The sequence below is a fragment of the Drosophila elegans genome, unplaced genomic scaffold, assembly GCF_018152505.1.
Source record: "Drosophila elegans isolate 14027-0461.03 unplaced genomic scaffold, ASM1815250v1 contig_149, whole genome shotgun sequence".
NCBI lineage: Eukaryota > Metazoa > Arthropoda > Insecta > Diptera > Drosophilidae > Drosophila > Drosophila elegans.
Window position 1 is genome coordinate 5,793,443 of NW_024545513.1, and position 27,921 is coordinate 5,821,363.

Below are 27,921 nucleotides of genomic sequence, written 5' to 3' on the forward strand. Positions count from 1 at the left end.
GGGCATAATCATAATTTTAAGAAGGTGATTTTGGTTTTGATGTATCATAGTGTTAAATAAATTTATAAATATTTATATAAATATTTATATAAATATAAACAAATTTGGAAGTACCTTGAAACCTTTGTTACTTGGCTTGCGTGCAAAAGTAAAGAAAACATAAATATTTATTTAATTTTTAAATGTTTTCATTTATAGCCAAGGGTATTCGGAGTACCAGCCTCTTGGGGTTCCTCCTCCTATTATCTCTCACTCAAAACGTCATTTCACTCAAAGTCAACGTAGCCGGCACCATCTCTTTCCCACCGGCATATCCACGTCTCTTTTCCGCCGGCATATTCCCGTCTCTGTTGCCTCTGTTGTTGCATTACCTAGCGTCAATGTCCGCCTTCAGTTGCATTTTGTCAGCGGTTTCGTGACGAAGCTCCAAGCGGTTAGCGCCATCAATTAAACGAAAATTCGTTTTTTTTTCGAGTGATTGTCTAGTGGGTGAGGGAAATCAGGGGAAAGTCAGGAAAACGCGGCGATGGGCCAAGAGGATCAGGAGCTGTTGATACGCGGAGGCAGCAAACATCCGTCCGCCGAGCATCTGAACAGCGTGAGTAATATCCGTAGAGCCACATCCATAGGAATTGCGATTGCAACATCCGTGACTCGTGATTTCAATCTGCAGCGTGAGAACGGCGGCCCACAAAAGTCCAAACCGCAATTGCGCAAGCAAATAAAGGCCTAAAACAAATAATGCCAGCAGCTGTAATCAAAACAATGGCGGTTTCTGCATGCCAAATAAAGCATGTTAAATGGAATCAAAAAACATATTTAAATTAATTGTTTCTTGCAAACATTGTTTCATAAACGTTTTTTAAATGTTTTTCTTAATACAACTATAAAAACATTTTTAGTGTTTCCAAAATTTTGGGCATACAAATATTTATTGCACTGATTTTAATTAATTTTAATTTAAAATTATTTTAATCGATATTTTCTAATATTTACAAACCAATTAATTTTCCGGTGTTTTTTGATGTTTTTTATTTCCTATTATTTTAAATAGATCTGTAATAATTTTTAGGAATTTCGTTTTTACACTAATATATTTTGTTTTCTTAGGAAAGTTTTGTAGTATTCAAAATATTTCTATATATTTCGTCTGTCTCATTCTTATCTTTAATCTTCACGAAATATTTTTATACCCTTGCAGAGGGTATTATAATTTCAGTCAGAAGTTTGCAACGCAGTAAAGGAGACATCTCCGACCCTATAAAGTATATATATTCTTGATCAGCATCACTAGGCGAGTCGATCTAGCCATGTCCGTCTGTCCATCTGTCCGTCTGTCCGTCTGTCCGTCTGTCCGTCTGTCCGTCCGTTTATATGCAAACTAGTCTCTCAGTTTTAAAGCTATCTGCATGAAACTTTCCCAAAAGTTGTCTTTCTATTGCAGGTAGTATATAAGTCGGAACGAGCCGGATCGGACGACTATAGCATATAGCTCCCATAGGAACAATCGGAAAAATAAATGAAAAAAAATTATAACTTTGCTGTTTTTTAATTTTTTGTTTAGTTCTTCGACATTTAGTAATGGTTAAATATTTCCGATTTACGGTTTAAATTTCATCAAAATCGGACGACTATAGCATATAGCTCCCATAGGAACAATCGGAAAAATAAATGAAAAAAAATTATAATTTTGCTGTTTTTTAATTTTTTGTTTAGTTCTTCGAGATATAGTAATGGTTAAGTATTTCAGAATTATGTTTTAATTTTCATCAAAATCGGACGACTATAGCATATAGCTCCCATAGGAACAATCGGAAAAATAAATGAAAAAAAATTATAACTTTTCTGTTTTTTAATTTTTTGTTTAGTTCTTCGACATATAGCAATGTTTAATTATTTCAGAATTATGGTTTAAATTTTATCAAAATCGGACGTCTATATCATATAGCTCCCATAGAAATAATAAAAATATACAAAATAACTATCTTATAATTGAGCTGCAAATCATCATAGTTTCAATGTTTTTCAGCATATACTCAAGTAAATCATAATTTAAATATTTTCAAAAGTATTTAATATATAGCTGCAAGGGTATATGAACTTCGGCTTGCCGAAGTTTGCTTTCTTTCTTGTTAAATAGTAGATTATATTTATTGATGCATAACCAGCGAAGTGGTGGCTTGAATTATCTTCTAGCCTATAGCTTAAGTTAGCCAACAACATTGTTGAGTGTCTATAACTCTGGGGGATAAAATATACAAGATACAAGATACCGTATCCGTGTCTGTTTCTTTTTCTGTACCTGAACCACCTACACGATCTTAAGACCTTGAGCAAACACGTCTCGCTCATCTGATATTGTACAATCTAGTCTTATCTGGGTCATTATTTGACTAGACGAATGCTTTAGGTTCAGCATCTGATATCTGTTATTTGGATGTGTATCTTGACATCTTTGTATTTTGTATCTTGCCTCAAATTCTTGGCACCTCGCATTGTATAACAAACAAATAAGTGAGTAGGGTATTTCATCCCCCAGGCTCTTTTTAACAACTTTCAAAGAGTCTAAAAAAGTTGTACAGCAGATAGGGAGTTTTTATCTTTTTTGGAAACAAGACATTAAAGCTAACCAAATTATTATATATTGAGTGCAACAGTTAAATTGTAATGTAATCACATAAATTGTTTGTATAAGTTATCAATGTTTTAGAGTACGAAATATTTATTTTATTAATATGGCATAAAACATAAAGCACTTGTCTTTAACATTTTTTCCCCCAACTGTTGGCCCAATTTTATTGAGTGTTCGTCAACTTTTCCGCTAAATAATTGTGCCTCCTTCAGTGTTTTGTTCGCATCAAAGTGAATGACTTTTGAGTGCACTCATTAGCCACTCGCACACTCGACAAAACGGGGGAAATTCAACAAATTGAGTCGCTTCTTCATTCAGTCATTTCAATTTGTCAAGTTCATCAAAAAAGCGGCCCATCCTCTTTCCCTGCACAGCGCCATCTGGCGGGCGGGACACCCCCTATCGCCCATCACGCTTCTCAAATTTCCTCCTTGTTTCGTAAGTAATTCAAAAATAGCACGCAAAGTAAAAAGTAAGCGAAAAAAATTAAATAAATATGAAATGTAGCATCTTTCGCTGCTTATTCCCAAAAAAAAAATATATGAAAATAAGAAAAAACTGGGGAGAGATAAGAAAACCCGATGGGAAAGGGACGGTAAAAACCGAAAGAAAAGGAAAACTTTTTAATAACATTTTTCGGCCTCATTTGTTGTGAAAACAATTTCTGCCAGGTCTGAGACTCCATCCTCTCTCTCTCTCTCTCTCTCTCTCTCTCTCGCTCGCTCTCCATTCACCATCAAGCTGCCTCGCTCTGCTCGGAGAGTGCCTGAAAACGGATATTACATTTATTCGCGTCTACCTCTCGCGACGTCTCCCAATTTTTAATTTTTTTCTGGCAAAAGTCAGCCCGAAAACTGGACATTGGGTGTCTAGAAGAATAAGCTGCCAAAGCATCGCAGCAGAAAATTAGCAGTGAATCCTCGCTAAAAAAGATTTCGAAAATTAAAAACCGTATTCGAAAGTTGAAATTTTATTGTAGGCCGGATTGTGCTGATACTATTGTTTTTAAAGACAAAGCTTTTTAAATTAATGTGGTTTTATAATTATTTTTAGGAATTTTTATATTAAAATTCAAACTTAATGTATAGACGTTAATTTAAATCATCACTATAAAAATAAGATATAGAAATTGAGTTGTTTTTTTAATAACAATTTTTTTGACAATATTTGTTTTGCTTTTCATTAATTTTAATAAGGAATTTCTGATTTCAAAGCAAAATTGTAAAAGAAGCGTTAAAATAAAAAAAAATTGTTAATAAAAACCAGTTTATGAAATAATTGAAATAATAATCATTGTCTGAAAAATGCTGAGTAATTTAGAGCTTCACTGCAGAATTTGTAAAAATATATGTACTTTAAATGACATCAATCGTAGGCTTCACTGTCGTTGGAAGCCCCAGGCGCTGAGTGCAAGGTGGACATTATTTCCTTCATTTTTTCAGGCTTTTATTGAATGTCAGCTTTTTATTTGGCCCTCCTTCAACGGATTTTGCCTTCCTCATTTGCTTGCATTTTTTTCTTTGCTTAATTTTTATGATTATTTATACAAATTATTATGAGAGCAGCGGTGGATAAAATGTTTTCCATATTGTGGCCGTCATTTTGTCTTGTTTTTCCTTTTTTTTGTTTTTTTTTGCCTGGACGCCAATTAGTGGATCCCTGTTATTTATTCTTTGCCGCAGGCTGATGCGATGGCAAGAAACCCCACAAATGGAAAACAGAAAATTGTTTATGAAAATGAAAATATGCAAGAGGCGGAGCGGGGGGAGCGGAAGTGGTGTGTGGGTGGGTGGAAAAGTGCGGAGGGGGATTTTGATCTGACCATACCGCAAACGTCTTCGGTTACCGCCTTTTCGAAAGGGAAGCCCCACCTGGGCGAAAAACGACAGCTCAGTGGGTTTGGCAATCACTACGCTTCCCAACTTCGCCCATAAATAATAATAATATTTCTTTGTTATAGTTTTCAGACCATTTCAATTGTACAGGTTTTATAATATGAACAAAAATACAAAAATCAGAAGCATGCTTTCCAGCAGACTTTCAGGAAAGGAAACAAAGGAATATTTAAATTTGAATGGATAAAAAAACACCACAGATTACAATACATTTTTAAAGTCTTGGGATCAAGCAAAGCTAGATTTTTTTTTTTTAATTTTTTATTATACATTACCAAGCAATGGTTAGATTTTATTTATTTTAAAAATTTTATGAACAAAATAAACCTTGATATAAATATAAAATGCCCATTTAATGCATTTAAAACAATCCATTAAAACTCTTAATTTTTTTATATTTTTCCCATACGAAATGATTAATCAAGTATTCATTTCGAAGCACTCTTATGGAAGTATGGAAAATCCCCCTTTGAAAGCATATAAATCGACTGAAAAGGGACTCTATTCACTCACCACTTATGTCAAGTAAATATTCATTGCTTGACTGCCAAACTACTCGTTCCACTCATCTATAAAGACTTAGATTCCGCACCGCCGACAATGAAAAAAAACCCCATTTATATGGCCAAGTATGCCTTAAGTTTTATATTTAATAAAAACAAAGCTGACGGGACTCAAAGTCCCCACTCGCAATTGTCTTATGAAGTGGCAACATGGTGGACCCCTGCCACGCCCACCGCCCACCGCCGTCCTTCAAGGCCGGCTGCGGCTTATGGCCTGCCCTAATTTGCACATTTTAAATAGGCCTGGCCTGCTCGGCAAAACTCGGGATTTGGGCATTTTTATTAAACAGATGGGCGCCCCTTGAAAAGTGATAGTGGGATGTGAAGGTGTGAGGGGGGTCTGTACCAAAAGCAGGGGTGGCGAGGGCAGGGATTAGTCAGGCTAGCCAAGATTTATGCACAGACGCCTTTATTTTCATGGACGAACGCCGTGGAATTGAAAAGTTTTCAGTTCACAACCTTTTCAAGGTGCCCCCAAAATAAGTTGAAACATATTTTGAATTTGAAAGAACACTTTAGTTTTGATAAAATTTCCAATAGCATTATTTCTTTTGTTTTATTTTGGAGTATAGTACTTGAAGACTCATTGTTTCCTTTGCAGGGCGATGGCGGAGGGGCTTCGCAGAGCTGCATTAACCAGGGCTTCGGGCGGGCCAAGAACTACGGCACTCTCCGGCCGCCCACTCCGCCGGAGGACTCCGGATCGGGCAGCGGCCAGCTGGCGGAGAACCTCACCTACGCCTGGCACAACCTGGACATTTTCGGGGCGGTCAACCAGCCGGGATCCGGGTGGCGCCAGCTGGTCAACCGGACACGCGGACTCTTCTGCAACGAGCGACACATCCCGGCGCCCAGGAAACATCTACTAAAGAACGGTAGGTTAATTGTTTTTTAAATATAACTAATATTTTTTCAGCTTTTAGTAGTTTTTATTGTGAATTTTCAGAGTTGATTAGAAAGCCTTACTTACTTTTCTATAAATAAGAAATAAGATTATTATTATTTGGGGTTCACTAAAAAATCCAGAGCTCTTATATTTAATAGCAATAAAATTGTATGTTTACTATAATTATTACTACCCTTTTTAATATTAATAAAAATATATATATTAATATCCATGTTTCTGGACATAAAAACGTATTACTATTTACAAACTTTGAAAAACCAGATCATTGTAAAACAATTTAAGATTAAGGTTCTTAAACTAATCATTTTAGCTTTAGCTCTAATTCAAATTTGTTTTTCCCTACATTTAATAGCTTTTTCCTTTTTTTATTTGCTGAAATGTTTCTCTTTTATTAACTAACATGCAATTAAAACACATTATTAATTGAGTTTTTCACACAAAATTGATACGGTTTTCCCCTGGTTTTTTGTGCTAGTTTGCGGCGTGGCCTATCCGGGTGAGCTGCTGGCTGTGATGGGCAGTTCCGGGGCGGGAAAGACGACCTTGCTGAATGCGCTGGCCTTCCGGTCGCCGCAGGGCATCCAGGTGTCGCCGTCGGGGATGCGGCTGCTCAACGGCCAGCCGGTGGACGCCAAGGAGATGCAGGCGCGGTGCGCCTACGTCCAGCAGGACGACCTCTTCATTGGCTCGCTGACCGCGCGGGAGCACCTGATCTTCCAGGCGATGGTGCGAATGCCACGCCAGCTCACCTACCGGCAGCGGGTGGCCCGCGTTGACCAGGTCATCCAGGAGCTGTCGCTCAGCAAGTGCCAGCACACGATCATCGGAGTGCCGGGCCGGGTCAAAGGTCTCTCCGGCGGCGAACGCAAGCGGCTGGCCTTCGCCTCCGAGGCCCTCACCGACCCCCCGCTGCTTATCTGCGACGAGCCCACCTCCGGCCTCGACTCCTTCACCGCCCACAGCGTCGTCCAGGTGCTGAAGAAGCTGTCGCAGAAGGGCAAGACGGTCATCCTGACCATCCACCAGCCCTCCTCCGAGCTGTTCGAGCTCTTCGACAAGATCCTCCTCATGGCCGAGGGCCGCGTCGCCTTTCTGGGCACGCCCAGCGAAGCCGTCGACTTCTTCTCCTAGTGAGTACACCCAAAAAAAATTGATAGTTTAGTTTTAATATGTGTGTATTGAAAATAAACTACAGACAGTATCAAAGTATAAGTATTAATTCAAAACTAAAAAATATAACACCATGGTTTTTATTTCCATTTCTATACCGAAGAGTCGAACCTTACACTGACAAAAATTGCACTTTAAATTACACTATTTTTAATATTAAAAATGTTTCAATTAACTAGTGAGTAGCATGATATAATATTAAATTTTTTTTGATTAATTCGAAAACTATTAAATTTTAAATAGGCTCTTCCTGTTTTAAATGCTTTTTTACAAATATTTTACAAATATGCTTAAAAGTACAGCTGATTTATTACCAATTATTTTATTATTAATTTATTTCAATAGACAATATTAAGAATTTATTTAGTGCATTTCGGACTTGTTAAAATATTTTGTATTCTGAACTATTTACAGCGTGGGAGCACAGTGTCCGACGAACTACAATCCGGCGGACTTCTACGTGCAGGTTTTGGCCGTGGTGCCCGGTCGGGAGATCGAGTCCCGGGATCGCATTGCCAAGATCTGCGACAATTTCGCCATCAGCAAGGTGGCGCGGGATATGGAGCAGCTGCTGGCCACCAAGAATCTGGAGCAGCCGCTGGAGCAGCCGGAAAACGGGTACACCTACAAGGCCACCTGGTTCATGCAGTTCCGGGCAGTCCTTTGGCGCTCCTGGCTGTCGGTGCTCAAGGAGCCACTGCTCGTCAAAGTGCGACTCATCCAGACAACGGTGAGTGGTTCCAGGGAAGACAAATAAAGCATCCCAACTAATCTTCAAAATTCTGTTAATTTGTATGGCTCTTTTTAAGTAACAAAACCAATTTAACTTTGATTTTCCATAAGATAACAATTGGCTAAGCTCAAATTACCATTCAAAAAGTATTTTAGTTATTATGCATTCTTTATTAAAATATATGAAAAATATGACCATTTTTATGTTTATTTTACCCCTCCTGTTTATATTTTTATTAAACACAAGATTTTGCCCTTATAAATGAAATGTTATTACAAAAAGAAAATAAAATTAATTAAACACACAAATAACGTATTAGAATTAATAAGAAACAAGTAATGTTATAATTTCCAGATGGTTGCCATCTTGATTGGCCTCATCTTTTTGGGCCAACAACTAACGCAAGTGGGCGTGATGAATATCAATGGAGCCATCTTCCTCTTCCTGACCAACATGACCTTCCAAAATGTTTTTGCCACGATTAATGTGAGTTGTATTTTCAAATAAAATAACCAGATTTCGTCTTGATATGATATTTTTGTAAATATCCATTGCATTTTAATGTACTTACTAATATTTAAGATTTGTAACTATTATATTAATTATATTGATAATAATAATACTTGTATATTATCATTCGAATATTCATTAGACAACAATATTTAACTTTTTTAAAATCCATGCTAACATTTTTAGATGACTATGAAAAATATTATGAAAAATATTTTAAATAAGATTTATGCTTACACTGTATTGCATTCATGAAAATGTATTTTATTCTTGGATATTGCTTAAATTGATTTAATGTTTAATTTAAATATTATATATAAAATGTTCAATTAATTTTTCATTGTTTGCATCAGTATCAGTAATAGCTTCAAATTCTCGCGTGTTATCCGTCCGGAATAATCGACTTTCCTTCCATTTCGCCTTAGGTGTTCACCTCAGAGCTGCCGGTTTTCATGAGGGAGGCCCGCAGTCGTCTGTACCGATGTGACACGTACTTTCTGGGCAAGACGATTGCCGAACTGCCGCTGTTCCTCACCGTGCCGCTGGTCTTCACGGCGATCGCCTATCCGATGATCGGCCTGCGGGCCGGAGTGATGCACTTCTTCAACTGCCTGGCCCTGGTCACGCTGGTGGCCAACGTGTCCACCTCGTTCGGCTACCTGATATCCTGCGCCAGCTCCTCGACCTCGATGGCCCTGTCCGTGGGCCCGCCGGTCATCATTCCCTTCCTGCTGTTCGGCGGCTTCTTCCTGAACTCGGGCTCGGTGCCGGTGTACCTCAAGTGGCTGTCGTACCTCTCGTGGTTCCGGTACGCCAACGAGGGTCTGCTGATCAACCAGTGGGCGGACGTGGAGCCGGGCGAGATCAGCTGCACCTCGTCGAACACCACGTGCCCCAGTTCCGGCAAGGTCATCCTGGAGACGCTCAACTTCTCGGCCGCCGACCTGCCGCTGGACTATGTGGGTCTGGTCATCCTGATTGTGGGCTTCCGAATGTTTGCCTATCTGGCCCTTCGCCTTCGGGCGCGGCGCAAGGAGTAGCCGGAACAGCCGCTCCATAGTTAATGCATTTTTTTTACCATCACTACTATCGTGTTTATTGTTTGCCCCCCCCACAAAAGCCAATGTAACACTGTTTGTGTCAATAAAAACAAGACATTACGTATATAAAATAAATAAAAGACTATTAATATTCAGTGAAATTTTATGATTTTTTTTTTTTAATTTCAAAATTTAATTAATTCTGATTTTATAGTGATTTCATGTTCTAATAATATTTTGGGAAATACATATTTTTCATACTTCTCGAGTCCATAGCTTTATTATTTTGATGTTGATGTTTTAAATTGACTTATCTCTAAAAGTTCGTTGTTATAATTTGTTTAATTTTTTGAAAGCCTTAAGATTTTTATTGTTTCCCCCCAACCCAAGGATTTACTTCAACGTACTTCACTTACAAATCAACTTCGACTACTTCACTTACAAATTCTACGTACTTCCCTTACAAACCAACTCCATTTTTTTTAAATACAAATCAGATTTTATATACAAACTTTTGAAACGCGCGCGCATTGCGACCACACCACTATCGACAAGTTCACCGCGGCGGGACCATCCCACCACGCACGCGTTCAATTTCACCACCCTCTCAGTTTTAACGTTCTTTGGTTCCCGACGACTTTGCGACAGTTTAAGCTGGTTCATTATTCGCCAGATAAATTCGAGTTTTTAAATTGTTGTCTTCTTGTAAATAAATTTAAAATTAGTTTCATTGGTGTTAACGGAGGTAAGTAAGGTATGTGCGGTAAATATGCATTGAAAAAGGAATTACAGAGTGCCGTTTTCATAAAAATAGGAGAAATCTTTATTCTTTCCTTCTTCATTTTCCTTTATGTTTTTTAATGTAAGAATTTTTAAATTAAAATTGTTAAATTAAATATAAACAAAGACAGATTGATCCGAAGTAAATTTTCATTTTTTCTCGATAATATATTTTAAAGTTCATTTAATTATTGAATCTGTGTGATTTTTGCGGAACTAGTTCGCCCTCTCTTCGGCTCGCTCTTCTCTTTCTCTTATCTCTCTCATCGCGTGAGGTGTTTTTTTTTGTTGTTTTGCGCTTTTTGTGTTGTATTTTGTGTGTTTGGTGTCACTAGCGCTAGTGACCAAAGTATTTATTATTCGCCGAAGTAAAGTAAAGTATTTAAAACAAAAGTGCAGCGGATATAGTTAATAACAAAACATTTGTCGACGGTGGCGGTGCGGCTTTTTTTCGCGCTCTTTGCGAGAACGACGTCGAATTTATTTTTTAAATAACTAAAGCGAACGAATCCATGTTGTTGTTTTTTTGTTGTTTGTTAATTTTCCAATTGCAAAGTCAAATTTGTTGTTTTTAGTTTTTGGCATTTTCCAACGTGGCAACATGTGTGTGTGTGTGTGTGTGTGGGTGTGCGAGTGAGTGTATGTTCGTGATTGTGTGTTTGTTTATTGGGAAATCGCGCAAAACTATTTAATTGATTTTTCACCGGTTTATTTCCTAACCCCAAAAACTCAACTTCTTCCTCTTCTTCGCCAGCTGTTGCATACAGCAACAACAATAACCACAAATAGCAAAACAAAAACAAACGCAAAACGCACAGAAAGAAAAGCAGAGTGAAAAGGAAAAATCGGCGAGAAAAGCCGCAAAAAAAAGAAGCAGCCATCAACATGAATATCGATTCGCTGAAAAACGAGTGGGAGGAACTCAACAAGGAGTTTGTCGAATTGGAGGTAAGTACAAAACGAAAATCCATTAGTAATAGCCCCAAAAACAATATATCTAAAAAAATATCCGAAAAACAAGAAAGAGACACATGCACACACACACACCCACGCCCGTGTCTGTGCCGCTTTCACCTTGAAAAAAACAGCTGCTTGTTTTCTTATTAATACCCTTGTCAAAAAGCATTGGAACTCACCACCAAACATAATAAAACTTAACGAAACAAACAATATGTTGCAATGCCGTTTTATTTTTAAAACCAGTCTTAAAAAAGTATTAATTTCAATTGCATATATTTTATATATAAAATATACAAACAATAACAAAATATAGAGTATATATTTTATTTAGTGATACATATTAAATAAACAAAAAATATATGCTACATATTGTTTTAAATTCCCAAGGGGCGGCCGTAGCGCCGTATAATCATAATTTTGATTATTAGAACAATTCTTTTTCAAAGTTCTTCAAAACATGATGATTTATTGAATATGTTAAAAATATGTAGAATCAAGAATTCTGCTTATATAAGTTTGATTCAACTCTATACTTTGACTCTCAGCTATTTTTGATATTTGCTAAACACACCATATCGAAGTAATAAAATGTTATAAAGCTGATATCAGTAAAAGAATCGATCGCCTGACTGATTTCAAAGAATAATGACCCCAAAGTTGGTATATGCCTGTTTAACTAAGGCCATACGCTAAAAATGTTATAATGATGCAAATTCTTAAAGATTAGAAAAACAATATCGTTAACAATTATCGTAAACCTATCTTAGAATATGTAGATTTGCAAGGGTACTTTAAACTTCGGCTTACCGAAGCTCCACCCAATCGCCTTCCCTTTTTTTCGGATATTGGGTGTACTGAGTGGTTTAACTAACTCTTTTTTCAACCCTTTTTATTCCCGTCGATCGCAGAACTGCAACAGGCGGTACATTGAGCTACTGGACCAGCTGCACAGCCACCAACAAATGTGCTTCAATGAGATCAAGCATCAGCGGTACCGCATGAACCAAATAACGGCCCTTCTGCGACAGTGAGTACTGCAGGTCATCAACCCTGAAAGTTTTAGAACCCCTACGGATTGGAATTGGGATTGGGAATTCCTTGACACAAGTCCAGTCCTTAAACATCTGCTGGACTTACCCTTCCAAAGGTCTTAAATATAATCGTTATTATTACACTATATCCATACATATATTGAACAAGTATGATTGAGCCCAAACCAAGAACCTTATTTGTTGCTTTATTACGAGGTAGAACTGTTAAGTTTACAATACTATTTTCAAACAATATGCAAGATAAGATTACTACCAAAAAAATACCTTTTTTAACATTATCAATATTATCAAACCCAAAGTTTGAACTTGTTTTAAACATTTAGGGGATGATAATTTGTATAAAAAAAAAATTGGTGTCTGCACTTACAAATCATCAAACCAAAATTGTAATATAATAATAGGGATTATGTTGAAATATAAGACACATCACATCATTTATAATTTCATTGTTTAATTGATTTTCTTGTTGTTTAAGTAACAACATGACAATAAACCTTTTCCTTAAAAACCAGTGCGATCTTTGCACAGCGGCATTTCCAATCGAATCGCTTGGCACCTTGAAAATCGGGGCCATTTTCCCGCCCCTTCCGCGGGGATTTTCGGCTGGGCACTCTGTGCTCTGTATTTGCCCGATTGGAATTTGACTTCAATCAATTTGGAGCCGTCTAATCAGGCGAACACACGCATTTCAGCACTCGAGCACTCGAGCTACCCGATAAGTGGGGAGAACACAGGTCTTGCGGCAATTAGTAATCAGTTCTTATCGGGGAACTGGCAACAGTTGGTCGAAACGCTTGGAAACGGTGTTTTTACAACTGTTTTTTGTTTTTTTAGTTTTTTGCTCTAGCGTTTTCTTGGCCATGATAAAACTTTTGATAAACCAGAGCCCCTAGACTTTGGCCTCCGTCCACTTTTCAGGTGTATAAAAGACTCAACTATTCGGTTTTTCGTTTTATGGTGGCCTTATAAAAATAACAGTTCGGCCGATGCGCTCAAGAAATAACTAAAAAAAAAAGCACAGAAAAAGCAAAAGAAAATGAAAAAGGGGGAGTGGAGCTATTTTGCCGGACTGCAAATTAAACCGAAAACTGACCAGCTGACCAGCTGCCCTTGACCCTCTGCCGTTTATCGCAGATACACTCACCACCGCAACACGCAATCCCAGCAAATACAATAACACAATTGTGCGGGCACAGTGGGGCAGATCCAGCGTTCCGCGGTCAGAAATTAAATGCTTTTACTTAAGGTGCTAAGTATGTACAACGGATGCGGCAATAATTCCATTTTAGCCGGTGAAATCTAGCTATATCCTGTGTTAAACAAATTCCCAGAGGGAGAGGTCCAATTATATAGTGTATAGTTCAATCCTATCAAATTCAAGAACACAAAAGTTTATTAAACTGGACTAAAAAAGCTTAATTGGTAATCAAAACAAAGCAGCTCCCTCTATCCGGGTTGTATTAAATCTTTACAATTATTTATGTGTTTACTTTAATTTTTTTTTTTGTATAATTATTGTCGGCCTATAAAATTAAGACACTTAGCTTTTAGAAACATTTTTAATACAGGCCAAGAGCCTAAATAACCCCGGGGTGAAATTATCTCAACGCGAATTGCTTTTGCCGCGCATGCAAATCGCCGCCTCAACTTTGACCCACTGTGCGACCAAGGCTTTTTGCTTTTTGCTTTTTTATTTGTTTTGAGCGCGGTCTCGCAGTGAGCGAAGTAGAAATCGCTTGCATTGGCGCGCTTTTAAACGTTCGCGAATGTGGGGTATATATGTACATATGTATGTAGGCAAATACACAATCAACGCAATGATGAAACATCAGATTCTTGACACTTTTATTAGTCGTCTTTCCGTTTGTTTGATTTTTATATATGTAAGTTGGATTATCGCTGGCGCTTCTATTTCTATTTCTATTTCCTTATTTTCAATTTTAATGTCGCGTGTTTGTCGTCACGTTGCAAGCGTTTGATGAACTCAGCGACCTCGTGAACGCATTCACTCGGTCACATAAATTATGCAATTCGCGGAGTAAATAGCTAAAATCAACTGAATACCAATTTGACCTGATAGGCCCTGCACTTAAGAAAAAAGATTAAATCTAAACTAAAGTGAGCATTGGGTACTCTTTATTTTCGCTTTTGTTGATTCCTCTAAATAAACACGTTCATACAATAATTTAAAGCATATTATACATATTAAGTAAAGCTTTTAGTTTAGGAAAAGTATTCTAAAATTTTTTGTAATTTAAAATTTTAAGGAAAATGATATAAAACCTTTTTTTTTCAAGTGTATACAAAGAAAACCTGTTACCTTCGCGCTGATTTTGTCGCTGGTTTCCTTCTTTTTCTCCGTGCTTTTTTTTGTCAAACCAAATGAATTTTAATTGAGACTCGCAAATTGGGTGCCGGAGTTGCGGAATTTGCTCCTGTTTGTGTTTGTCGAAGAAAGAGTTCGAATGCAAACAATGGCAAACCAAGCAAATGCATTTAGCATCATCATTTGCCAAGCTTCAGTGGCCACTCAAAAATATTGTTTATACACTAATGATCAAATAGAGTTGGGTAAGCTCGTTTTGTAACGATTTCGTTGGCCAGATATCTTAGTTAATTGGAATTGTAGAGCTTGGTGTGTGTACGTAAAGAAGCTTTTAATTTGTTTGCACTTTAAAGTTTTTTTTTTTTTTGTAGGTGTTTCTATGAATTTGTGATAGGTTGCCCAAGATACTTTTTAGTCACTTGGTTTTTTATGATTGAATTGTGACTTTTGGGTGTGTTTAAGTTTACGATTTCGCTGTACAAATTATCCATTATCTTGAAAGAAATACAAAATTAAACATTTTTGAACTCCCATACTTTTCTTATATGGAAATTTCCTTTCATATTGCGCAAGCATTGAATTACTTGTGATTTGTGTGGCTTCAAATATATTTTATAGGGCTTCGAAAGTTTTCCAATATCTTGTACGAAAGGTTCCCAGAAAATAGCTGGAAATTTGTGTACTTCTCTAAGTTTTCGACCCTTTTCTATGGAAATTTCCCACTATCTTAGACGCAGTTATCTGGCAAAGATTGTCAAGTCATCATCACAGACGAGATTGTCGGGAAAGGGGTTGTGCTCCCATAAGCAAATGGAGCGGAAACTAGAATAATCGAACCACTTTGTACGATGGTCACCTCTATATCGTATCGCCATCGTTATCTGTTCATCGGGCACAACGGGGAATTAGAGGTGTTTAAAAATAAAACATGAACTATACAACCGGCCCGGCCTGATAAATGGCCAGGCGGCCCAGTGCCACAATAAATCTACCTTTGAAGCGCCATATACCATAGATGTACTGAAAGCGGAACCCGCGTTTATGGTATCCGTTAATTGACCACATAAACCCCGCCCACTTTGGCCATCAATTATGTGCATCTAAATTGAACTTTGACGCTGGAAATTGCTCTTCTAGGTGGGCGACCTCGTTCTGCTCTTCTCTGTTCTTTTTTTCTGCCCCGCAATAAACAAATAATTATAAGTGAATAAATTACAAAAATATGACACAAAATCTAGCATGTGTGGTCAATCAATAAAACAATAAACATAAATTTGTACAAAATCCGAAATATAGTTATATGGTAATTTATGGGAAAATAACAAAAAATTGTTGGCCACTGATACGATAGTTTAATTGCGTTATATATAAATTATCTAATCGGATTCCGCGTAGACATTGCTCCATAAAGATTTGAAATTTATAAACAAATCGTGTAATCCAACAATTTTAAAGCTATTATAATTTAATCTTTAGATTAAGGACTTGAAAAATTTGATATATAATATTATTTCATATTTACAGCTTTCATAATTTGGAAAACTAACCATTTTTCCTTGAAATCAAAAGAGAATCGAATCTAATCTAGGTTAATGTTTAAGTATATTAAAATTTCACTAAATTTATTTAAAATTCTGAGAAATAAAGAAAAACTATAATTACGTATTGTTGTTGTTTCAAAGTGTAATAAACAAGTTTTGCTCTATCATCAAATGTTTTTGTAATAATAATGAGTAGCTAGTTATCTTTCTATTTGTATGACTTATCATACATTCTTGGGAATCGATTGTTTGTAAAACTAGTTTTTTTTAGATATATTTTTTCATTTATTTAAAGGTATAAAATTAAATTCTAGTATAAATATTATATATATTAATTTTTGGAGTCAGTTAGTAAAATGTGAACCCCTTTTCTATGTGTTATTTTAGGTTCAAAGGCCCCGTTCCGGCGGAGGACAAAGAGAAGGTCGATGACCTGCACAAGATGACCTTGAAGCGCAAGGCGCAACTGCACGAAATTGAGCAATCCTTGCCAGCGAAATCCGGCCGCTACTTGCAGGTGAGTTCTTCTACAAAAAAATGGAAACTTTCGACCAAGTGCAAGCGGGAAATGAGTAAAGTAAAAAGTTCCTTTTTGCGCGACAATTTGTGCGTCTTGTTATGGACTCCTGGACTTGAGACTTGGTCTTGGACTTGGTCTTGGTCTTTCACTTGGTCTTGGACTTGGTTACAGTTTTTTACTTGGACTTGCTTGGACTCTCCACTCGAGTTGACTCAACGCAACCTAACTTGACTTGACTTGACTTGAAGTTGACCCACTGAAATCCACTTGCAACCTCCGCTCTCCGCATCCAATTGCAGATAATCCTGGGCGATGTGAATGTCTCGATTCTCAACAGAAACGACAAAGTTCGCTATAAAGATGACTATGAAAAGTTTAAATTAATACTCAACGTAATTGGACTGATAATGGCCTTCTTCAATTTGATATTCAACTACAGGTAAGTGGCTGGGCCGTCCATCCATCTGGCTGTTCATCTTTTCAGCCTGCCTTCGCTTTGTGAAATGTGTGTGTTTTCAGGGCCTTGGAGCTGGCCTTCATATTCCTGCTGGTCTGGTACTACTGCACACTGACCATCCGCGAGTCCATCCTGAAGGTGAATGGCTCGAGGATCAAGGGCTGGTGGCGGGCGCACCACTTCATCTCCACGGTGGCCGCCGGAGTGCTCCTGGTTTGGCCCCAGGGCGAGCACTGGCAGATCTTCCGGATGCAGTTCATGTACTTCAACGTCTACATCAGTGAGTTATACTGCTTACATCTGGGAGTTACTATATATTTATTTCTAAAGAGGGTGTATAGGTATTATAGTATTTGCTACAATTGGAATTGAATTTCAATATGTCTGTCTTCATGTATAATGAATAACAAATAACGCTTCAGGTTTTTCCTATAATGTTTATAATTATTTGAATATTAGCTTACAAGTTTTGGCTGTGCGCCTGTTCCTAAAATTTTAAATAGATATAATAATCATAAATTTTACTGAAGACATAGTCGTTGACTTTAATATTTTGGCTTTGTGTTTTGTTGAATTTTTCATGACGAATAATTCATTTTAATTACCGAGAAGGTTGCTTATCTGAGTAAAAACAATAAAATGTACATAAATATATACATTTTATTAGAATTTCCCTAGAAATCTCTGATTAATTCAAAAAGGTTGTTTCAATATAGATTTATTTATTTTTTTAAAATTAAAAATTAAATTTATATAGAAGGTTTCTTACAGTCTTATTTAAACAAATTTATTTATATACGTTTTATTTAAGTTGTTCTAAAAACTCCAATTATTTTTGAAAGGTTGTTTTCCAAATATTCGAATTTAATTTTATATTAATTTTTTGTATTTTTCAAAACAAAAAATTATATTTGTTGAGGAGTTTTCTTAAAATTTTACTGAAAACAAAAATATTTATATATATGTACATATTTTATTCAATAGAGTCTCATTGAAATCTCTGTTTCATTTTTAAAGAAAGCTGAGATATCTGTTTCCGAATAGCAGACAGAATTTGTTGAGTTTTTGGCTCAGTTTCGGATTAGATTTGTTCAGAACTCGGATTTTCCGAGACACTGAGGCTTAACCTTTGGCTTCAATTTATAAATTTAAGATAACGATTTGAGTTCCACCGTCACTTTCAATCGCAGGCATCGTGCAGTATCTGCAGTTTGGCTACCAGAAGGGCCTGCTCTACCGGCTGAAGGCGCTGGGCGAGCGGCACAACATGGACATCACCATCGAGGGCTTCCACTCGTGGATGTGGCGCGGGCTGAGCTTCCTGCTGCCGTTCCTGTTCATCGGTTACGGGTTCCAGGCGTACAACGCGTGGACGCTCTACCAGCTGGCCACCGGCACGGCGGACGCGCCGTGGCACGTGTCGGTGATGTCCGGCCTGTTCCTGCTGCTGTTCGTGGGTAACATGGCCACCACGCTGTGGGTGGTGCCCGAGAAGATCCGCGAGCGGGCCAAGGAGCGATACCGCCTGCAGAGCATGGGCAAGTCGATGAAGCTGCGCCAGGAGATGAAGGTGAGACAGTGGCTGGGCCACCTAACGAATCACTTGAAAAAGCTCTTCTAGCCAAATGGATTGCCTGCCGGAAGCGCCACTTAAAAGGCATTTTTGCATATATATATTTCGTTTCGCAAGCAAAAAGGTTCAAAAAGCCAAGTCAATTTCCCACGAAGAAGTAGTAATTGAGGTTGTGTAAAATAAACAAAGACTGAAGTGCGTTTAATATTGACTAAAGACACAATTACAAGGCGTTTTTATTTACGCAACATGTGTTTGATAACCAGCAATTCAGATGCCGCAAACAAAGGCGGAATCTCTCTGAAAATGTTAAATTAGTATATTTTTTTTAAGGAAATACAATGCAATGTGTTGTATAATTGCATAGGTTTGCCCAGTTTGTAGCCGATATTAAATTGCAGTTTAAATTATTCTATGTAATATATACATATATATATTTCTGTGATTGTAGCTGCTCTTTTGACTTTTGTTGCACATTTTGTTGCCAAATGAATGGCAATTTGTTTGCCATAAACAAAGGCATTCGCTTCAAGTGTTTTGTTCGTGTTGCAACGCCAACAAAATAATAAAATAATTAAATGTATAAGGCTGTGAGAAGGTGACGTCACATTAACCCCTTGTTGCCCAGGTGACCTCTGTGTGCTTAACCCCTATTTATGTTTTTCTGCTTTTTGCTTTTTTTTCCCGCTTTTTCTTGCAGAATAGCGCCAGTGATTTGGACCTATCGAGTGGATCGAAACTTTCGCCAACTGGGGCTACGACTACTTCCATTGCGACTGCGACGCAAACACCCGCCGACAAGAAGGAAATTTAAGCAAATCAATGGTTCTGTTTAGCCAGGCATTTCAATTACACACATAATTACTGTTTTTATGATTTTTTTTTCCTATTTATTAAATTTTTCCCTTGGTTTTGTTCCTCTCCAAACCCCAACCCGCCCCCTCCCAAAACGACTTTGAACTATGCTCTTTTTCCATTTCACACACATAATGTAAAACCGATGTACATTTGAAGCAAACACTATATAAGCAGAAAAAAAAACAATTTATAGTCATAATACACATATTTTTTTTCGCCTAATTGTAAGTATGAAAAATGAGAAGATGAAATATTAAATGGAATTGAAGTGACCCGTTTTTGTTTACTTTTTATGTTTAGACTAAGATTGAAATGGAAGCTAAAAAAGACAAATAAAATAAACTTGTGGTAAAAAAAATATAACCTTTGCTTGTTTTAATGTGAAGTGGGCATATTAAAATAATAGGGAATTTCTATGTAAATTTTTTATTACCTTAATAAAGTAATGCCACAATATTCAATCATGACTTCTACGAAAAAAAAATAATTTTTTCGACGAAAAAACTCAGTTTAGAGGGAATTAATTTAGTTTAGCAAATTAATCATCGAAACTAAAATAAGTGCTTTCTGTGCAATTAATTTACTAACACGCTTAATGTTTTTTTTATGTTTTTATACAAAAAACTTATTTCCAACAGTTAAAGATTTAGAATCATAATCATTTAAAACTATTAATTTTTTCATTGAAAAACTTTAAATTATTTTTATTAAAAAATATATAGAAAATTAAAAGTACTTTTTTTTGGTATAACTTTATTCTACCATATTTTAGGTGTACATAGAGTTCCTCGTCTTATTTTAGGAAATCAGTTTAAGCATAATTAAATTCGGGAAACAATTTTTTTATGGATACCAAGGCTGGTTAGCATAGAATTAGTTTTATAAATACACCGAATTTTCAAATTAAATAAGTTTAGAATTTAAGCGGTTTCGCAGGAGTGCAAGTGATTCCATAAAATGGCGGGCGACGTGGTGACAAGGCTTAGGTGATGTCGCCTTGTTTTACTGGCGGCCATTAATGCGGCTCCCTGTTGGCCCCCCTCCTCCCCCTGCTTCACCCCCCTCTGGCTCAACCCGGAAAGGGGGATCCCCCTGGCTTTTCCGAACCCCCCCTCACATTTTGTGCAGCAAAGGTTCGCCTCCTGCAATGCGGCAAAAAGCGGCGCGGTTTTTGCAGCTCCATTTTGCCATCGCCCGCCTCGACCGCAAAACCACAAGCCCAGTGTCCCTGTATGAGTGCGTTCCTACACTGAGAGAAATTACTTAGCCTTAGCCTTAATAAATTATGCAATTTGGTTATGAAAGCATATTGTATTCGTGGCTGAATAAAACTTCAAACAACAAAAAAAAAACAAAATAAATATTCAAATATTTGATATTTTTAAATAATTGATTTAGGGTTTATAAATCAACAACACCAAAAAGAAATATAAATAAACAACAAAATAACAAATGAAACGCGAGATCTTAAGACCAAATATTTATATATTAAATATATTAAAAGTAGGTGATATTTTCGGGCAGTGTTCGTGGGGTCGGACAGTGGGTCCTGGATCCAGGATCCCGGGATCCTGGCCATTTTGCTTGTCTGCGCTCTGCCGCAGCCTAATTTGGCGAGAGTTCATTAATTGCGTAAACGGCGCGCGCTTTTAATTATGTCGAACGTTGAGCGGTGGGTTGGTAGGGTGGCTCGTATTTTGTGCATTTGTGGCACTGTTTGCATTGTTGTTGCCTAGCCCAGTGTTTCACCATCCCAACAGCCCAACAGCCCAACAGCACACCAACCCATCACCCACAATCGAAATACCACCCACAACCCTCTGTTTTTCTGCGGCAAATGGCAACAACGGAATTTACGACTTTTGGTCAACGCAGCCGCAGCGACTATCAAAAAGGAGGCGGCCACAAGGGTTAAAGAAGGGGTGTGACCGGTGGTCGGCGCGGGGGCTAAGGGGTTAAGGGTCTTAGGGAAACCCCCTGCACGATTATCATTTATTGCAACCGCATACGCTCGCAGCGGAAAATGCCGGTTTGAATGGGCCATTGTAAAGGCGGGTAATTCGTTAATTTGATAAGCATACGCCATGTTGCACCGCCACCGATTGAAAATCACGCACGTTGAACCAAATTAACAAAAAAAAAAACCAAAAGTGGCAAATGAGGAGGCAAACTATGAGCATCGGTCGGTAGCAGAAAATTGATAATGCCAATATAGATGCACTCGTGGGTTGATTCACTGGTTTCCAGGAAAAAAAAAGATTCCCTCAAGGTGATCAATAAAATGCAATTTAATCGATTTTTATTTAATCGTAAATATTGTGTGGCCGTAACTAGATTTAATGAATTATCCTTTATTGCATAATATTTTATCAAACCTTTTAAAATGTTGTAAATATATATTATTTATTATATTGATTGTTGTATGCATACCAAAAATGAAATAATAAAAATAAAACGTGCTTTGAATTTGTTTAATTTCCTTATAGTGCTCCTTGTAGTTTTCTTTTATATAATATATTTTAAATAAATAAAAAATAAATATAAAATTTAAGTTTTAAAAAATAATCAAGAAATTTCCTTTCTTGTTTATAAAAGATTTGATTTTGAGCTTATTTGTATATTGAATGTAAACAAACTTTATTATTGTATCTTATTACACCGTTTAACACCATTGAAATAGTTTTTTTTTTGTTATTTAAGACTTAAAGGATAATTGTTGAATTTTGTGTTGCTAATTAAATTTTAGATGAGCTTAAAGAGGCCCTGCCTCTAGGCTACTTTTTTTAAACAATTTAATTAGAAAATTTTTAAAAAGTCCTGGCGCCGAAACTGAGTTTTCCGCAGAACTGCGGTCCTCTGGAAGCCATGACTACGAGTCGGCCCGAATTGGCCGAAAGCGATTCGCAATGGCCCAAACCACAGGTCGCGTGGGCGATGACAGTCCGCTCGGCTTTCGGCCAATAATTCTGATTTAATTTATGCGCGAAAAATCGCACTTAATCAGCTTTTGATTTGCGCATCATACGGCGCATAAAAAGCGAAACGAGGTCATGCGAAAAAGGAATTTTGTAATTTTTTAAATTACGCTTAACAATTTCATTTACATTTGAAATAAAACAAAAGCAGTTTTTATTTAGTTGTTGCTTACGTTTAATTAGAATTGCAACCACTAAGTTAGTGCCTATATTTTGCATCTCGTTGACTATTTCTATATCCTTAAAGTTTTGGTGTATAATTTAATTTATTTAAATTGAAGTTTGCTAACTTGACGTAATTATCGGGTTGCCAGTTTCAAACGCAAGTGGTATACACTCACTATTGTGAGTCACTGAAGTTTGATTTCAACAATAAAACTAATTTAGCTCATGAATATTAGTCATCAGGTTTATGGTCCATAAATATTACGTATTCGGATTTTCCCCAACCTTTTCCGCTGAATTATGATCTTTATGCATTTTGGCGTGGCAATACAATTAATTTTGGGTTGCTTTAAACTATATATAGCTAGTACACTCGTATTACTCAACGTTTTTTTTTTTAATAAAAAAAACAGAGCCCCTCTTATCAGCAATATTTTAGTCTTCATTGTCTCTTCAATAAATGTAGCATATTAGTTTATTTAGAACGTTCTCCTCGATTGGTACTTAGCTTCCAATATGCAGAAACTGGGATCTCTTTTCTTCTGCTCCTTCCTTCTGCTGGGCCGATCTTCATGTCAACCGAACGATCCTCCTAATCAAAGTGGTCAACTTTGCCTCACAACTCTCCATCCTGTGATCGATTTAATATCCGAAACCAATTCCAAACTCCTGTCACTGCAGTCAAAATTGGATGTCCAGGGGACATATTTAACGAAAGAGGACTTCGAGACGAGGTTAAATGTGACAGAAGAACATATTGCGGCTACAAGCACCCACGCTAAGCTCACAGAGCTCCAGGAATCTTTAAATAAGACACAAGATGACTTCCAGGTGAGACTGATTCGGGCGGAAAAACAAATGCAGAGCTTTCAGGATATGGTGCTCGCAGTCCTCTCCAGAATCGAGTCAAAGTTCATACCGCCGAATTTCGAGAAAATCGGTGACAGGTACTTTTACATCGAAAAAAGTTTAACAGCCACTTGGATAACCGCTGCAGCCAGCTGCCGTAGTATGAATGGATTCCTGGCGTCGTTCGGAAGCGAAGAGGAATTCAATGCCGTCAGGAAACAACTGTCCCATAGTAATTCCTACTGGCTGGGCATCAACGATCGGAAAAAAGAGAGGGAATTCATATCTGCAGCATCCGGAAAACCGCCCAAATTTGTTAAGTGGAATCTTACAGAGTTCAACGATCAAAACGACGATGATTGTGTGTCCCTTTATAGAGGCGAAATGTTTGAAAATTCCTGTAGCGCGCAATTTCGCTGGATTTGCCAGGCAGACACCGAAGTATAGATGATGTCAAACGCTACTAATCAAAATTGTATATGCTTAACTTATTTTCTGTGTATTTAAAATATTAAAAAAATAATCAAATTGCAACCATTTTTGTCCATACTCACTCCTTAATGTTGCTAAATAATTATGAGCTATTTTGCCTTTGATGTAATGCGCTGGTTTCGCTGGAAAAAAGTATACCCCCATAATTTTTGGGAGTGGGATCAAAATTGGAAGCTTTAATGGGTTAACCACAACATTTTAGCACGAAGCTTAAATCGAACATTCGTAAATAAATTTTGTATGGCGTGGAGTTGGAGAATTTTAAACATTCGATATTTTAAGGAGTCTTTAGTGTAAAAGTGTAGATAGATTGAGTTTATTAACTTTAAATGAACTCAAAGTAAATATATCTCTAAGAAAATGGCTCGATGCTCTTCTTACCTTTAAAATTGTAAGCGTACTCATGTTTTTCACAACTTTTTTTTGCTGAATTACAATCTTTTTGGATTTAGCATGGCAATAGACTTGTTTTTGAGAGGCAAAATATAATCAACCTATTTATACATCATACATTAGAGTAAACTTAGCATCTCCGGTTGTAAATTGTTAGCTAACTGGACGCATACGAAACGTGTGAGTAAAGGCAAAAAAAAGACTATGTACAAATTAAATTCCAAGTAAATCAGCATTTCATATTAATTATTATTTTAATAACGTAATACCACGAAAACAAACCAAAAATAAAGGTTCGACACATATAAAGCGTCTTATCAGCAATATTTAAGCCTGCGTCCAGTAGCTACATTTTAGTTAATTTCTTGAATTCCGCTCGAGTAGTTTGAATAACTCAAAATGCTGCAGCTTTCATCGCTTTTGTGCGGTCTGCTAATAGTCCTAATAGTCCTTGCCCTGCAAGGATCTCTTGTAGACTCCCAGGATAGGAGCGCACCCTACCCGTCCTTGGACAATTACCATACGATCCTCGCCAGGCTGGAGGCAATGGAAGCAGGGCAAGCCGCCATGAAAAGGTCCTTGAACAATGTGGATGCACGGATGCTGGTCAAATTGGAGGCGATAGAGAACACTCTGGCCAGAATAGTGAGACAACAAGCAGCTATTCAAGCAACGCCTCTCAGCAACCACTCCAAAATCGTTTCGAGGGCCGTGCCACCAAACTTCGAGGGAATCGCCGGCAGGTATTTTTACATCGAAAGAAGTTTAGTGACCACCTGGGCATCGGCTGTAGCCACCTGTCGTGACATGGGTGGTTCTCTGGCGACGTTCAGGAACGAAACGGAACTGAATGAAGTCAGGAAACATCTGCCCAATGGAAGCTCCTACTGGCTTGGCCTCAACGATCGGAAAAAAGAGGGAGAGTTCGTTTCGGCAGCGTCCGGAAAGCCGGCCAAATACTTCAAGTGGTTTCAAAATGAGCCCAGCAACACTGGAAACTATCAGCACTGCGTTTCTTTTTACAACGGAGAAATGTACGACATTGCTTGTGACGAGTACTTGTACTTTATTTGCCAAGACACCGAATAATAGATCAACTCAACCGCTGATAATCACAATTTAATATATGTATGTAAATTATTATTGTGGTGTTTAAAATATTAAAATATTATTCAAGAAAGTTCTTGTTTTTCTTATTAACCCCAATAGGGTGAACCCTAATGGACCAACTACATAATGTTAGCACGCACTTTAAATCGAAGACTAGAAAATAAATAATATATGCGGTTGAGCTGGGGAAACTTATTCATTGAATAAGTGTAAGTAGCTGGAGGAAAAAGCAGGCTTTTAAATTGAACCTAATTAAATAAATATAATTTCTACTGCTTTTTAATAAATTTGAAATTAAAGTGCAGAAATGAAGGACCTTCAGTAAGTCCATATTAAGTTCCTTTCCCATATCGATACCAAATTCATCGCAAATCGTTTCGAGAAATTGGACACCAGGCACTTTTTGCTTTTCAAATATACGAAATATTATCAAAACATGTTCTTCCCGACTTTTTCCGCTGAATTAAAATTTTTATAGATTTCGGCATGGCAATAACATTGTTTTTTTGGTGCCAATAACAAGCAACGCATTTGAACATTATAATAATTATTTAATGCATGAACATAAATAGTGTTGTTGCCTACACCGAACATCAAAACATTGTTAAATGAATTTTACTGCATTATTATATTGTTATGTGTATACAAAAGAGTAATTGCCTTTCCTAGAATCGAACATAAATCCATTAATTGCAATAGGTATACACATTAGATGGCAGCTTACTATTAGGCCACGTACTTTTTAAGTAAACACGCATTTAAATCAGCAACATTTAAGTCTTCATTTTTCGTCCCATAAGCTGTCAGAATCAGTGCACTTAGAACGCTCTTCGCGATTGGTTATTAGCTGTCAATATGCTGAGGCTGGCGTCTATTTACTTACTTTGCCTCTTCATCCACCTGGACTGCCAAGGATCTTTGGCGGCTTGCCAGGACAATGTCCAAAAGGTTTGTCTACTGAGCGATCCTGCCAATCAGTGTGCCTCATACTGCCTGAGTGCATTCGGAGCCAAAGTGGATACGATCCAACGGTCTCTGGACACCGAACTGCACTCCCAACTGGTCACTGCGAAAGAGGGCCTCGAGCGGAGGTTAAATATGACGAAGGAACATCTTATGGCTGCCAATTCCGAGGCGGGAGACAAATTTCAAGCCCTGCAGACCCAAATGAAGAACCAGTACCAGGAAATCGAGGATTCTTTAAGGAAGACCAGCACTCAGGAAGATCTCGGGGCAGCAGTGAATCGCACGGAAGGCCAACTGCTGGCGGTGGGTGTCGACATGAAGAGGCAACTGCTGGATTTCAGGAGCAAAGTGGAGGAGCAGCACACTGAGCTCCAGGAAACGGCGAGCAGGACCGTCACAAAGGGCGACTTTGAGACGGAAATGCAGGCGGTGCAGATGAGGATGTTTGAGCAAATGCAGACACTTCAGTCGAAACTATGCGGTCAGCATAGGGAAATCCAGGATTCCCTAAGGCAGACCAACACCCATGAGCAATTCGAGGCGAGACTCAACCAGACGGATGCCAAGCTGCAGTTGCTCCAATCGAAAATGGAGGACCACCAGGTGGCCATACAGAACTGTCTGCAGGAGCTGTTGGCCAAAGTGGAGGGCCAGCAGGCGGCCTTCAAGGACAGCCTGCTGGAAACGCTCCAGACCAAAACCAATGTGCAAATTATACCGCCCAAGTTTGAGCAAATCGGCAGCAGGTTCTTTTACATTGAACAGAAAGTGCAGCAGAATTGGTTCGCCGCCTCGGCCACCTGTCGCCAAATGGGTGGCCACCTGGCCGCCCTGCGAAACCAGGGCGAACTGAAAGCCCTCAAGGCCAAGCTGCCGCCCCAGAGTGTCCAATGGCTGGGCATCAACGATCGCGAGGAGGAGGGCAAGTTCGTATCGGAGGCCTCCGGCAACCCAGCCACGTTTCTAAAATGGGCTGAGGAGGAACCCAACAACCTGAACAACAACGAGAACTGCGTGGCCCTGCTAAACGGCTCAATGAACGATGACAATTGCCTGCTGCCACACCACTTCATTTGCCAAGCAGGCAGCGAAGTCTAGATTAAAATACAATTAAAAGCATTATTTATGTACCTAATAAATTAGAATAGGTTTTTTTTTTTACAATAAAAATGTTGAAAGATTCGAATTACGGCAGCTTTCAGATGGTCAATCTTACCAAGATGGGAAAACCAAGAATAATTTAATACATTTTGCTAATAATATTTTAATATAATAATATTTTTCATCAGTTTTGTATGGCTGACAACCTAACAACTTCGCTTTAAAAACTGATAAATAAAGTGAACAAATTGACTCATTTATATGTATTACTTACAGTGGCTCACAGATAATTTCAAATTATTTTGTATACGGATTACATTACGGATATACATTTTTCTATTTGGCATTTCTAG

At 37.8% G+C, this 27,921-nt stretch overlaps 5 protein-coding genes across 5 annotated transcripts; all 5 read left to right on the forward strand.

The window, feature by feature from the left end:
* The first annotated feature begins 405 nt into the window (after positions 1-405).
* On the forward strand, positions 406-9,611 carry LOC108141394 (protein white). Its single transcript, XM_017264752.2, has 6 exons — positions 406-598; positions 5,692-5,965; positions 6,473-7,127; positions 7,582-7,897; positions 8,255-8,386; positions 8,836-9,611. The coding sequence occupies exons 1-6, from the start codon at positions 527-529 to the stop codon at positions 9,448-9,450; spliced, it is 2,064 nt and encodes a 687-aa protein (XP_017120241.1). The 5' UTR covers positions 406-526; the 3' UTR covers positions 9,451-9,611.
* Positions 9,612-10,639: 1,028 nt separating this feature from the next.
* Positions 10,640-19,789, forward strand: LOC108141308 (transmembrane protein 120 homolog). Its single transcript, XM_017264577.2, has 8 exons — positions 10,640-10,744; positions 10,985-11,178; positions 12,099-12,217; positions 16,497-16,626; positions 16,929-17,068; positions 17,149-17,366; positions 18,277-18,656; positions 19,360-19,789. Exons 2-8 carry the CDS (start codon positions 11,116-11,118, stop codon positions 19,471-19,473), a joined length of 1,164 nt encoding a protein of 387 aa, XP_017120066.1. The 5' UTR covers positions 10,640-10,744; positions 10,985-11,115; the 3' UTR covers positions 19,474-19,789.
* Positions 19,790-23,173: 3,384 nt separating this feature from the next.
* Positions 23,174-23,953, forward strand: LOC108140615 (C-type lectin domain family 4 member M-like). The gene has a single exon (XM_017263532.1). The coding sequence runs from the start codon at positions 23,174-23,176 to the stop codon at positions 23,951-23,953; it is 780 nt and encodes a 259-aa protein (XP_017119021.1).
* Positions 23,954-24,780: 827 nt separating this feature from the next.
* Positions 24,781-25,492, forward strand: LOC108140757 (accessory gland protein Acp29AB-like). The gene has a single exon (XM_017263743.2). The coding sequence runs from the start codon at positions 24,791-24,793 to the stop codon at positions 25,478-25,480; it is 690 nt and encodes a 229-aa protein (XP_017119232.1). The 5' UTR covers positions 24,781-24,790; the 3' UTR covers positions 25,481-25,492.
* Positions 25,493-26,337: 845 nt separating this feature from the next.
* On the forward strand, positions 26,338-27,565 carry LOC108140625 (low affinity immunoglobulin epsilon Fc receptor-like). The gene has a single exon (XM_017263544.2). The coding sequence runs from the start codon at positions 26,357-26,359 to the stop codon at positions 27,563-27,565; it is 1,209 nt and encodes a 402-aa protein (XP_017119033.1). The 5' UTR covers positions 26,338-26,356.
* Positions 27,566-27,921: the final 356 nt, after the last annotated feature.